The 13,405-nt window shown below is 48.7% G+C and overlaps 1 protein-coding gene across 2 annotated transcripts in view; it reads right to left on the bottom strand.

Moving 5' to 3' along the window:
* The window catches only part of LOC115099912 (vitamin D3 hydroxylase-associated protein-like), a 62,277-nt gene extending 52,594 nt beyond the window's left edge, over positions 1–9,683 (bottom strand). Inside the window, exons 1-3 of one of the 2 annotated variants that reach the window (XM_029617905.1) lie at positions 9,416–9,683; positions 8,738–8,851; positions 3,667–3,810 (exon numbers count right to left, since the gene is read on the bottom strand). In XM_029617905.1, coding sequence (XP_029473765.1) covers positions 3,667–3,810; positions 8,738–8,851; positions 9,416–9,601 — 444 coding nt within the window. In that variant the 5' untranslated portion in view covers positions 9,602–9,683. The remainder of the gene's footprint in view (positions 1–3,666; positions 3,811–8,737; positions 8,852–9,415) is intronic. The other variant, XM_029617906.1, reaches the window with a different exon arrangement.
* Between the last annotated feature and the right edge of the window lie 3,722 nt (positions 9,684–13,405).

Below are 13,405 nucleotides of genomic sequence, written 5' to 3' on the forward strand. Positions count from 1 at the left end.
CTAAGGAAAAGGAAATTATCAGGTAAGTAGTAATTTCTCCTTTCTTAGAGTACAGACAGGTGAATCCAAAACCAGTGGGGATGTACGAAAGCTACTCCCGAACAGGGCGAGAGGCTGCCCGCGGTCCAGTCAAATCCGCACGTGCAAAAGCTGTGTCCTCCCGGGTCTGCACATCCAGGTGATAATGCCTGGAAAAGGTGTGTAAAGAGGACCACGTCGCAGCTCAGCAAATGTAGACGGGAGACAATAATCTAACCTCTGCCCATGACACTGCCTAAGCCCTAGTGGAATGAGCCCTAACCTGACTAGGCAACGGCTGCTCAGCATCCACATAGGTGGCCATGACTACCACCTTAATCCAGCAGGCTATTGTAGCCCGCCACGCCAGCTCACCCTGTTTATTCCCACCATGGAGAATAAACAGCCAGTCCATCATTATGAAAGGTTCAGAAACCTCTAAATACCGCAAGATATGCCTTTTGACATCCAAGGGCTGCCAGAGATGGCTGGGAAATCGACTGATTCAAGTGAAACTCCAAAACCACTTTTGGCAAAAAGGAAGGAACAGTATGCAGCTGTAACAACCCTAGAGTTACTTGAAGGAATGGTTCCCGGTAAGACAAGGCCTGCAATTTGGATACTCTACATGCCAAACAATTTGCCACAAGAAAAACTGTTTTCAAGGTCAATAACCACAAAGAGAGGTTATGCATCGGTCGAAAGGTAGGGCCCGCTAGAAATTCCAGAACTAGATTAAAATTCCACCAAGGGCACCAGCAATCGCAAGGGAGGTCAAAGATGTTTCACTCCTCTCAAAAAATGGACGACATCTGGATAAGCCGATAAGGGTCCACCATTCACCTGACCTGTGAAACAGGCAAGAGCTGCTACCTGTACCTTTAAGGAATTAAGGGCCAATCCTTTATTCAATCCAGCTGCAAAAATTCCAAAATAGGCTGGATCTTAACCGAACGAGGAACAACTCCTCGATCTTCAAGTCAAGCCTCAAACACTCGCCAAACCCGTACGTAAGCTATGAAAACGGAAAACTTTCTCGCTCACAGCAATGTGGCAATCACCACAGTACAATATCCATGCTTCAGTAAGCGAGTCCTCTCAAGGGCCATACTGTAAAACAAAATGGAGTCGGATCTTCATGAAGAACAGGCCCCTGCCACAGCAGATCCCTGTGCGCTGGAGGCCGGAGGGGAGAGTCCACCAGGAGCCTTTGCAGATCTGCATACCATGGTCTCCTGGGCCAATCTGGTGCCACCAAAAGAACCATCCCCCTGTGATTCTCGATCTTCCGGATCACTCTGCCCAACATGGGCCACAGGAGGAAGGCATATAGCAGCTCGCCCTCCAGCCACTCCTGCCCAAGGACTTTGGATCTCTCCTGCGACTGAAGAAACGAGGAACCTTTGAGGTGCAAAAAGTCACTAGTAGGCCAGACATGGAAGGCCCCAGCGATCCACTATCAGCTGAAAAGCTTGTTTGACAATTCCCATTCTCCTGGAGCCAGACTCTATCTGCTTTTACATTTCTTTTCTTGCAATGTGCGAGGCTAAGATCACATGAAGATGCATTTCCACCCATTCCATAAGCCGGGCTATTTCCTGCGAACTTGCTAGCTCTTGGTTCCTCCCAACCGATTGATGTAAACCACCATTGTTGCATTGTCCAACATTATTTGGACTGCTCGACCCTGCAATCGGTTGCCAAACCGTAAGCATGCCAACCGGACCACCCAGGTTTCCAGCCGAGTGGTACTCTAGAGAGACTCTTCTGCACTCCAGTGTCCTTATGTGAGCCCCGCCAATCCTGGAGGCTTGCATCTGTCATATTATTCAGTCCCGTGAGCTTAGGGAAACCCCCTTTCTCAGATGATCCGCTTTTAACCACCACTGCAGGTAAGTGCAGATCTCCATTGGCAGGTGAAGCCGAATCGAATAGTCCTGAGACTGTGGGCTCCAATGAGACAGCAGGGAGCGCAGAAGAGGACGCATATGCACCCTCTCCCACGGCACCAGGTCCAGGGGTGCTGCCATCAATCCAAGCACCTGTAGATAAGAGCACACTGTATTGTGTTCATTAACTTTTGAATACGACCTTCCAGCAGGAACACACTGCCCTGCTTCTTGTTGAACCAAACACTGAGACACTCTAGTGACTGAGATGGCTGAAGACTGCTATTTGCAAGGTTCACCACCCAACCGAGCTCCTGCAACAAGGAGATCACCTTGCACGAATCCAGAAGGCTCTCTTCCAGAGTCTTGGCCCGAATCATTCAGTCGTCTACGTACGGGTGGACCAGAATCCCATCCTTTCTCAACTCTGCTGCCACGAACACCATAACCTTGGAAAAAGGATGTCACTCGAAATTGATAATGTCGTCCCAAAACTGCGAAACTCAGAACATGTTGATGCTCCAGCTGGATGGGGATATGTAGATATGCTTTGGACAGATCCAAGGACATCAGAAATTCCCCCTACTTCACGGCCAGTATCACTGAGCACAAGGTTTCCATGCAAAAATGAGTCACCTGCAATGACGGTTGATACCTTTGAGATCCAGGATGGGACAAAAAGAGCGCTCCTTCTTGGGCACAACAAAATAAATGGAATATTGTCCTACCTTCTTGAGACGGGTGCACTGGAACCACAGACCTCAGACTGAGGAGCCTTGACAATGTACACTCCATTGCCTGCCTCTTCTGGGGGGAGTGGCAGGGAGACACCATGAACACGTCCCGAGGAATACTGCAAAATTTCAGCGCATATCCATCTCGTATCACCTGCATGATACTGGCTGACTGTGGGTAGCACCCTGGTATATATGGCAGAGCCAGTCAAATCTTGCTCTGTCTCCATCTACTGGTGCGGAGGCAAAACCCAGGACTCTGGACTGATCCGGTACGTACAGGGAAAGGCTGTTTAATCCGCCAGGATGACCATGTCCCCTGAGCTCCCCCGGAGGTGGGAATGAACTGCAGATCACCACGCCAGCATGGAGACCGGAGGAAGGAGGAATCCCTACCAAAAACTCCTTCTCTGTACCTCTTTTTTTTTTTTTTTTTTTTTTTGCTTTACCTGAGCTCAGCCCGACCTGGCCGAGTACAGAATCGGTCTCCGGCTGCGGGGGGGAGAAGGCATATATCGTCACCGCCGCGCTCGTCTTCCTGCACCCACTTGCCTTTCAGCTGTCTTTTACAGCTAAGTCCACGCCAGCTGAAAACCAGCTACTGGACCAAGGCACTCATCTGAGGGAAAAATGCAATATATATCACCTCAGGAATTCTCAACTGAGGGAGGGACCGTATGGTATCACCACAGGAGAGCGGAGCAAATTAATTTTCTTTCTTCTTTTCTCCTTCTAAAATCTTTCAGCAATCCCCAGCAGGGAGATGCACGCCCACCATCCGCTGGAGACGGAGAATACTGGAGGGCTGATGTCACTGCAGGGGTGTACATATACTGTGACGTCAGCTTTGCCCCTTCTCCACTTGCTTTGGATTCACCTGCCTGTACGCTAAGAAAGAAATCATTTCTGTTTGAGGGTCTTGGGTTTCATGCTTGTGGGGAGGGCTGCGGCTCTGTAACGGAGAAATGCCCTGTCGCAGCTGACTTTGTGAGGGAACCCAAACGGTCATGGTGCTGCCGCTTTACCTTGTAGTTGATGCTATCCTTCAGGCTGACGGGCACCCCGTAGAGTAGGCCCCTCCTCTCCTGCGCCTCCACCTGCCGCAGCTGAGCCTGGCACTCCTGCAGGACATCCGTCACACAGTTCAGCTCCTGCGTCACCTCCAGGGCCTTGAAAGGGCAGAGAGTGGGAGGGTGAGAGTACCGGAGGGATGCTGGGGCAGGTCTGCGGCCTGGGCAATCACTGGGCTTGCTTTATTCAGGGGCTTTTAGGTAGAGCAGCTTTTCATACACCCGTTTATGTTCCGGCCACTAATGAGACTAGCAGGAAGCGTGTGTGAGATACAGACACAGGAGAGGCCAGCCAGTGCTACTATAACATTTATTATAACCCTGGTATATAACAAAGCACAAAATTAGAACCTACAGCAAGCCAGCTCCACGCAGAAATATCTTTCCATTCCTAGCTACCAAAATGAACAGGAGTTCGCTCTCACCCAAGCCTTGGTGCTGCTGCACTGCGTGTTGCTTTCACACATTATTATAGTTAGAAGCCAAATGTCCGATCTGGACATCTTTGATCAAAGATTTTTGTCTCTGTCTAATAAAGAATCCAGATCGGACATTTGGCTTCTAATTTTGTACTGTCGCCTCCACAGCCTTGTTAGATAGCCTTCCTTGCTGTTTCATCAATCAACACATTGTTATAGGCCTCTGCTTCACAGGCTGCGCTGTGTCCCAGGCTAGAGGTTTCTTCTTATCTTTCCAATTAGCGGTAGAGATTCTTTGATCCCTGCTTGGCTGAGTTCTTTCATCAGCCGGCTATCGCATTCAGGACAGGCGCGGGAGGCCATCTCTCTTGCTCAGGAATACGCTGAGTTAGTCACGAGGCCAGTTAGCATGCTGGAGGAGTTATCTTTTTTCCAGCTGGTTATTAAATCGCTATATTCCATGCTAAATGTCTTTTGAAACTGTGGGAAGGTAGAACTGGGTTCGTGATGTCACTCAGAAGATCTTCGCTGCATTCTGGCTCAAAGCAGGGAACTAGGCCGACAGTCCTTAACCTAAACTCATGTCTACCCCAGCTCTGTGCTAACCCTATCACCTGCATCACAAAACTCCACCCGGACTGACACTGTAACTTTAATTACAAAACTAGGGGAAGGAAGGGGCAATCCAGGCGTGGAAGAAACTACTAAACATTGTCTCGATTAACTTTCCACAGAATCGTTCCTATGTTACCACCAGGTCGCCAGCCTCATATTTCACAGGGGATTTTGATTTTATCATCAAGGGCCCAGAAATAGCCAGGGGTCGCCAGCCTCATAGTTCACAGGGGACTTTGATTTTATCATCAAGTGCCCAGAAATAGCCAGGGGAAGTGAAAGAAGGGGCAACATTCGTTCCTGGGCACAGACCTGCCTGTACAGGAGGAGGATAAGGCGTAGCCAGGGCAAGTTTGTGCTAAATCCTTACCCTCTCCATTCCTCGGTGTCCCCACTCTCTTGGCCATTAGTGCACAGCTCAGGAATCGGGAGACTCGCCCTCTGCCCGCGGTCCCCGAGTCTGCATCGGGATCAGGCTTTTGCGCTGTTCGTTGCATTAAACGAAGGCATCGCTAATCACGACGAACGTCTGGAGGCAACGGAAGCTGTTGCATAGGTGCCCAGCACATACTTCCTAACACCAGCCGCATCGTATTCTTGAGGGCACTGTGGACTATGTGTCTTTATTCTATATTATTTGTTTGATTATGTATCTTTAGGATGTATTTGACTATGGTTTTTTTTTAATTGCTGTGAACTACACTGGGTGGTCCTTTAATGGACAAGGAATGCAGTACATAAGCTCAAGACTAGTCTAGACTAGATCAGGGATCCCAAAACTTTTTAAGTGAAGGCAGAGGTGAAGCGAGGGTCTCCAGTGCCCTGGAGTCAATGCATGTATTACCCCCTATATGCCTCCCCCCTTTCTCCCCCACCAATGCATCACCGCACAGCACAACTATGTGGGATCTCTTTTCACTGGGGAAGGGCGAGAACCCAGCCAACACGACATCACAGGGCACCGCCGTGCAGGGCCAGTGCGAACAATTACAGTGCTGGCCCTTCCTTATTCTAGTTTGGTTTTTTTTTTACATTTTATTTGTATTCTTTTTCTAAATAGGGTCAGTGCAAGGGTATTAAGCGCCCTAAGTGAATCTTATAGATTTATACTCAGCCTTCCCCCACCACGGCCTGCTCCAGACACAATTTCAAAATTATGCATTTATAATAAAAGATTTTACATGAGAAAGGACACTCAAAGTACAAATCTATTGAAATAAAAATATCACAACAGCATGTGTGTTATATTTACTTGCACTGCTGTGGTGTCAACCAGGAAACCCCGCAAAAGACCCTTGGACCAATATGGCATTAGGACTATTGTAACGCAGATTGGGTGTGGGCTTATTCCTCAGAAAGCCGTGAGCAAGCTAACTTGCCATTACAATATAATAAACCTCTCATTACAAAACAGCACTAACCGCCAGCACTCAAAGTAATGTTTGCAGGGTCACCTCCTACTCGGAAAAGAGAACAAACCAAGCGTCTATCGATCCCCACACAGAAATGATACGTTAGCAGAATACTTAACCTCAGTCACAAATGCAGAACTCAGAACCCCACTACCTGCCTCCCACTTCCCTCAGCACGCGTCCCCTCACACACACACTCTTGCTCTCTGTTCCCTCCCTTTTCCCTCCTTTGCCTCTTGCTCCATTCCCTTCGCCCACCACTCCCCCTCCCTCATATTGCTTCCCCTTCCTCTGCCCCTCCCCCACACGCTCTTCCCTTTCTCCTCTCACCAAGGTGTTTTTCTCTTCTGCTGGAGTGGGGTTTGGAAACCCCCTTCAGTGCTTTCGGATTTGCGGTGGCATCGCTACATCAGTCCCCCCTTCCGCCGGCGGGAGATCCCGCCCGCTCCGATCCCAGCACCTTCACAGCATGGGCAGAGCTCGCCGGCCGCTCTTCCTCCCGCTGCCGATCCCGCGCGTCGTGGCATCAGGGGCAAGGGGCTCTCTCTCGGGATTTTTGCCCACGCTCAAGATGCTGGTGTGGGCGGTTGTTATCAGAGCGCTGGCGGCAGTGGCCACCTGTAACCCGCTCCTCCTCTTGCTGCCACGGGCCGGATATGGCCCGTAAGTCATAGCTTGGGGACCTCTGAATTAGACTATGAGTGCTCCTGCACCAGACAGAATACCCTGCCAGGGAGAGGCAAAGTACGATGAAGCTAGCACCCCACCTAAGGCCAACGAGGTGATGAAGTTGCTATGTGCCTGGACGGTGCCCGCACCTTGTAGTAAGTCAAGGAGCGAGCTAACATGATATTGGCATCCTGATTAGGGTGATGCAAAGCACTGCTGATAATCTTTGACACATTTGGCCTCCAGAAACAAATTCTTAGAAGACTGAGATCACTGGAAAGGACCTTCATGAGGTCTGTCATAGAATAACATCCAAAGTCCTCTGGTCCACCTCTGACCTCCAGGCAGAACATCCCGGAAAGATGTCTAACCATGCTCCGATGACACGCCTCATGGAAAACTCTTCAGGATGGCCCTGGGAACAAGCTGGGTGATTTAAACGAAGAGAGGCAAGGCTCTTAATTCCTATAGAATTAGTCACTTGGGTCAACCCAGTGGCCCATGGGCAGCGCCAGCTGAAGTCTGATTCCTGGACCTGACTTTGACTCTTTGGATTCACAGGGGCGAGGGATATGGCTAAGGCAGTGTTCACAGGCCCTCATGAGAAAGGGAGCCTGGTTGTCGCGTAACAGTGACACCTGCTGGCCAACTCAAGGTAGTACTTCTGCCTGGTTTCAAAGGAAGCCGTCGCCCATTCCTCTCAGCCGTGATGGGATGGCAGAGCAATGAGAGGTGGGCATGGAATGAAGGTCCATGTGCCTCTCACCCTTTGGATCCACCCAGTAATAAATGTAAGAAAGAGGGCTTGAAGCAGGCTTCCACGGAGATGGAAACCCAGGACTTGGAGGAAGTTAGGGGACCAAGATAAATTCTCTGCTCCCTTATTTGCAGAGCAGCACTGCAAAAGTGGATTTTAGTAGGGGACAAAGGGCACATTTCTGCAGTCTGCAGCTCTGCCAGCCTGGAGCAGAGGAGGTAGTGAAGTCACAGCAAGGCTCCTGGTTCTCTGGCCTCCACCACGAGGAGAGTTTTATAGGCAAGAAAACTGCATCCATGTCTCAAGTGTTTTGTTTTATTCATGTTAGGGGGAGAGTGTTCTATAATACATTATAAGATATGATCACTTTAAAAACTTCAGATTTTCTTAGCAGTTTAAAAAGTATTTTCAAAAACAGATTTTGTGTTTAACAGATATTGTTCTCCTAAATCAGGGGTTCTCAACCCAATCCTTGGGGCACACCTTGCCAGTCAGGTTTTCAGGATATCCACAATGAATATGCATCAGAGAGATGTGCATACAATGGAAGCAGTGCACGCAAATCTATCTTCCAGGGATATTTAATCATTAAACCGATAAACAAATACTATTAAATAAGGGGGCGCTCCCAGGAACTCCAGCACCCAGCACATGTGTATCCTGAACCTGGCCAGTAGGTGTCGCTGTTCAGTGATGGCTGAGACTCTCCCCCCCCCCCCACGGGATTAGAGTGCTGCTCCTGCAGAATCCCCAGCACCAGCCGGCCTGGTGAACAGAAGTCCGGCTGAGGAACCGAACCCTGTTCTCCTGGGTGGCTGTACAAGGCACTGCCTCCAAGCCTCTGGCCTGGTCCAAACGTGTTGGGTTGAGGCAGGGGTGAGAAATGCAACAGCTCTAGCAGAGGTGGGCCCCTCTGATTGCTTTTCTCCGCGTGAGGTAAGACCATGCATGGAGAAGCACAGAGGAGAGGGGCTCCGGTTCCCTGCCTGGCTACTCATTCCCTGCTGTTGCGAAAGAAATGGTGAACCCCATACTAAACCTAGACACCGATTAACCATCTTATTTACTCAGTACTCAGGAAGATCCTGTTCCAAGAAATGCAAACTCGGAGCCAGAAATGTTTTCCTGTTCACGGTTGGGGGGGGTTTCCTCACCTTTCCCATGTAGGTATAGAGGACGCTCTCTGGAGACAGGGAGCCTTCCTTCAGCTTCCGAGTAAGCTCCATGAGGGGCAGGGACAGGATGGATCCAGCATCGAGTTTAAGGTTCTGAAGGGGGTTAAAGTTTCAGTGCTTTACAAAATGAATCGCTTTCACAGAACACAGAAATAGCTTACAGGTCAGCAAAACCTTCCCAGACTGAACAAGGCCCAACCCGTAGGCCTAGCAAAGTGGCAACAAATTAATATATATATTTTTTTTTTTAGCTTTCCAAATGCCAGGGCACTTGCTCTAAACTGGCTGCTGACCCAACCAAAAAACTTTTTTTTCCCCACTAATTCTGACAGCATCTCTTCTCTGTCTTCAGGTAGGGCAATCATAAATGGGCGCTAGGATAGCAGAACTTTGCCTGCAGTGGGAGAGGTTAAAGTTCCCGGCAGAGCTCCTTAATCTTGAAAGCCTATAATGTCCTATGTGCCTGGCCTGTGGGAACGGGGTTAGCCCAGGTTCTTCTCGCCCCTGCAGAAAACATTCAGGATAAGTATTCCCAGCATCCCTCGGAAACCCCCTGTCACAGGCCGGGGGTCATAAATAGCCCTTCATTCCCGCACCGGCTATCAGCCTGGGGAGCACTTTTCCCGGTAACGGCCCCCGGGCCCGGCTCCGCGCTACCTGCTGTCGGAAGTGCTGCACGGATGCCTCCACGTGCTCCAGCGCGGCCCCCCGCCGCCGCCGGGCCTCCTCCATCCGCCGCCAGATCCGCCTCTGCCCCAGCCATCGCACGAGCAGGAGGCCGGCGGCCGAGCCGGCGACGAGGGGCCAGAGGAGGTAGGGCTGGAGGCGGCAGGACAGCTGCATGCTGCGACGCTGGCACCGAGCTCTGCGGTCCCAGCCAGCTCCGGCTGACCTTCGCCCTGCCTGCCCACTCAGCCCTGCGCCGCTCCGAGGGGCTCCCGGGCCTGCCCAGCACGTGCCAGCGCGCTCGGCCGGGACATGCTTCACATGCTAATAAGAGCAGTGCTATTACTTTATTAACTCTATTCTATCCCTCTCGCCTTTCCTCACAGGGAAGCTGTTCCATGCCCTTTATCGTTTTTTGTCGCCCGCCTCTGCATCTTTCCAAGTCCCGCTATGTTTTTCTTCAGCAGGGGGGCGACCAGAACTGTCTCCGATACTGAAGGCGGGGGTCACACGCTGCATCGATAGAAATGTATTATGATATTCTCTTTTTTTTTTTGTTCTCCATTCCTTTTCTGATTAGTCCTAACTTCTGTTTGTGTTTTTTGGCTGCCACCGCACACCCCACGGAGGATTTCACTATATTGTCCACAAGGACTCCAACTTCTTTTCCTGCATCCTTACTCCTAATAAAGAATCCAGCATGGTGGACCTATTATTAGGATTATTTTGCACTTGTTTACATTAACTTCCATCTGCCCTATAGATGCCCCATTATCCACAATTCCCAGTATTTTTGTGTTTTCACTACTTTGAATAATTGTATATTATCTGCCCATTTGAGCACCTCGTTCATTGCTGCCCCTTCCAGCTCATGCATGAAGACTACCCCACAAGCCCCAACCAACACCGATGCCTGTGGTACTCCACTAATCATCTTTATCCATTTGGAAAACAGACCATTTAGTCCTACCCACCATTCCTGGCTTTTTAACCAGCCTCCTATCCTAATTTCCTAAGAAAGCTCAATATACCTTATTGATTGGCTCACCTATATCCATCTTTATTTACAGCTTCAGAGAATTGGATTAGATAATTAGTAAGGCACAACTCACTTTCCTTTCCTAAAACCATGCTGGCTCTTCCTGCTTAAACCCCATTTCTTCCTATGGCCAGCAATTCCAAAGAGCTTCTACCAATTTTCCCAGCACCGAGGTCAGAGTTACTGTTCTAGTTTTGTGCAGCAACCCTAAAGACCTCTTCAGAAATTGGTATTAGAGCTGTAGCTGTTTAGATCATTACTGTATTATATGGATTAATGTCAGGTTATGGGGTACCTACATTTTTAAAATAAGTTACAATACTTGTGGTAAGATATGGCAGGGGACCCCACTGTGAGATTGTCTGGAATCGTGTATGCTCATCTGCCCAGGATAGTAGAGAAACACGGGGGCGGGCAATCTTTTTTTTTTTTTACATTTTAATTTTTAATGACAAAGTATCCATACAATACAAATCATAAATGCAAAAGGCACAACCAACACAAGGCAAACAATTCTCTTCGGAGTATTCATGTTCCCCTTACATCCCTGATCTTATTTTCAGAAACCATATACCCTCCTACATCTCTCCCCCCCCCCCCCCCACAACCCCTCCTCCACCCCACTAACAGCATAAAACATTCAGGGTCTCTTCTCAGAAGATAAGTGCTCTTTACTTCTAAATTCACCCCCATAAGCAACACCAGTACAGCAGCAACATTTACTGAGATACCCTTTCCAATCTCATCAAAATATACGGTCATCATCCCACTGTGTGAGCATCGCCAAGGCCTTTGTCTTTATAGGTTCTCAGCCAGTGAGAGAAAGAGCCCCAGCTCTTATCAAATGGGGGTGGCAGGAGATGGCCAATGAGATGGACATGTCAGCGCCAAGCACTGAGGCATGGGAGGAGAAAATAAAATCAATCAGCACAAAAAAAGCAGAAAAGGTGCATACGAAGTGCAACAAATCAAGGGAGAAAAACTGGAAGGCTCTGACCACAAATGCAGTTTGGGCAATAAACTCCCAGACCTGCAGGCCCTAATGGTGGAGGCAGACTCGGACATTGTTGCTGTCACAGAGACATGGGTGGGATACGGCCATACCGGGCTATAACTTGTTAAGGAAGGACAGAAAAGGGGGGAGGAGTAGCTCTTTATGTCAAGAACAATATCCAAGCAACTGAACTGCAAGGAAAGTGGGGTAGAGAAGAAACATTATGGGCCGTCCTACAAAAAAAAAAAAAAAAAAGATTCTTCATCCATTTTTACTGGTGTGGATTACAGGCCTCCGACTCAAATGGAAGAAATTGACAGAGATCTGGTCAAAAGACATCCAAGAGGTGGGAAAGTAAGGAGGAGAAGTGCTGATTGTTGGAGTCTAATCTGCCGGATGTAGACTGGAGAATCCCTTCTGTGCAATCCACCAGAAGTAGAGAGATAGTGGACACCCTGCAAGGGGATCTGCTCAAACAAATGGTAATGGAACCCACGAGGGAGGGAGCTATACTCTCTGGGTGGGTGCCCACCTCGGCGCCAGTGATCAAACAGTACAGTTTGATATCGCAAATAGGGCACGGTGAAATGACATGAAGACCTGAGTTTTGCATTTCAAAAATACGGACGTACCTGGAGATAGAACGAGGAGACAGAGAAAATGAGAGAGATGGAACAACAGTGGGACAAACTAAAAGGAGCAATTACAAAAGCAACAAATCTATATATGTAACAAATAAGAAACCAATCTGGTTCTCAAAGGAGGTGGCTGATAAAAGCAAAAAAAAAAAAAAAGCAGCATTTCACATTTAGCTGCTAATACTACCTGCAAAAACAGCTTTTGGGAAACCTCAGGAATCCGTTGGTCCAGAATCCCTAATAAATAACGTTTGGGATCTTGTGGCACCGTCGACCCTGAGATCGATTTGAATAACTGTTGAGACGCCACAGATGAAAAAACGACCCTCTTCCCCCACAGCCCCGCCAGCAAGCCTCATCCACCCCAGGAAACATCTTATGCAACTTAAGTGGAGTTAAGTACCGCCTATAAAGCAATCTGCAGCTGTTTTCCCATTAACCTAACAGAAATAGAACACTTTTTCATACTTACAAAGCACTGTTCCCACATCTCATCCTCCAGTTCCTCCCCCAAGTCTTTCCCCCGTGCACGGAAGTGGGCAGTTTGATATCTCATTCTGCACTCAACAATGCACACCTTTTTTCAATAGATTTTTGTAATGTGTCAGCTTGCTCACAAAAAACTTTCAGATATTGTCTTGCCCTTTCGAAGATTTGACAGAACTTTCTTCTGGTTGACAAAATTAAATAGAGCAAATGCGAATCCGTCTCGCTCCTCAATCGGCTAGTGTTCCTTAAGTTCTGAAAGAGAGACCAACCCCTGACCTCCCCACGCCTTCCATATAGAGCTAGTTACTACTGAATCTCCAAGGGGAAATGCCTTATTTACTAAGGAAGATCGGTAATAGAAACCCTGCTCTCCCACCAACACCCATCGCCATTTTCTCCAAACCTCCAAGGTAACGCGAGAGCAAGGAGACAAGAGGCCCAAACCCACTTCTCCGCACTTCTAGACTCTCAAGTCCAAAGGCACCTTCTCTGCCCAGTATTGTTCCAGAGTAATCTGGCTCTGACCTGCTCCCAAACCCCTCTCAATTTAGATTGCTACAGAACCCCTCTAGCTCTCTAGGCGGTCTCCTTTTCCAAATAAAACTAAATCCCCTTCTCTGCCAAGGTTTCAGGACCTGATCGGGGATCGAGATGACGATCTAGGCAGTACATTCATCTTTACCACAGCAATGCGGCCCAACCATGACAATTCTAACCTGTTCTGGTTATCCAGATCTCTTGCAGTGTCTTTAGTACCAGGCACACTAATTTGGGGACTGTAAATTAGTGCATTATAAACTATAACATCACCATAGGTTAGG

The sequence above is a fragment of the Rhinatrema bivittatum genome, chromosome 10 (assembly GCF_901001135.1).
Source record: "Rhinatrema bivittatum chromosome 10, aRhiBiv1.1, whole genome shotgun sequence".
Classification (NCBI taxonomy): Eukaryota; Metazoa; Chordata; class Amphibia; order Gymnophiona; family Rhinatrematidae; genus Rhinatrema; species Rhinatrema bivittatum.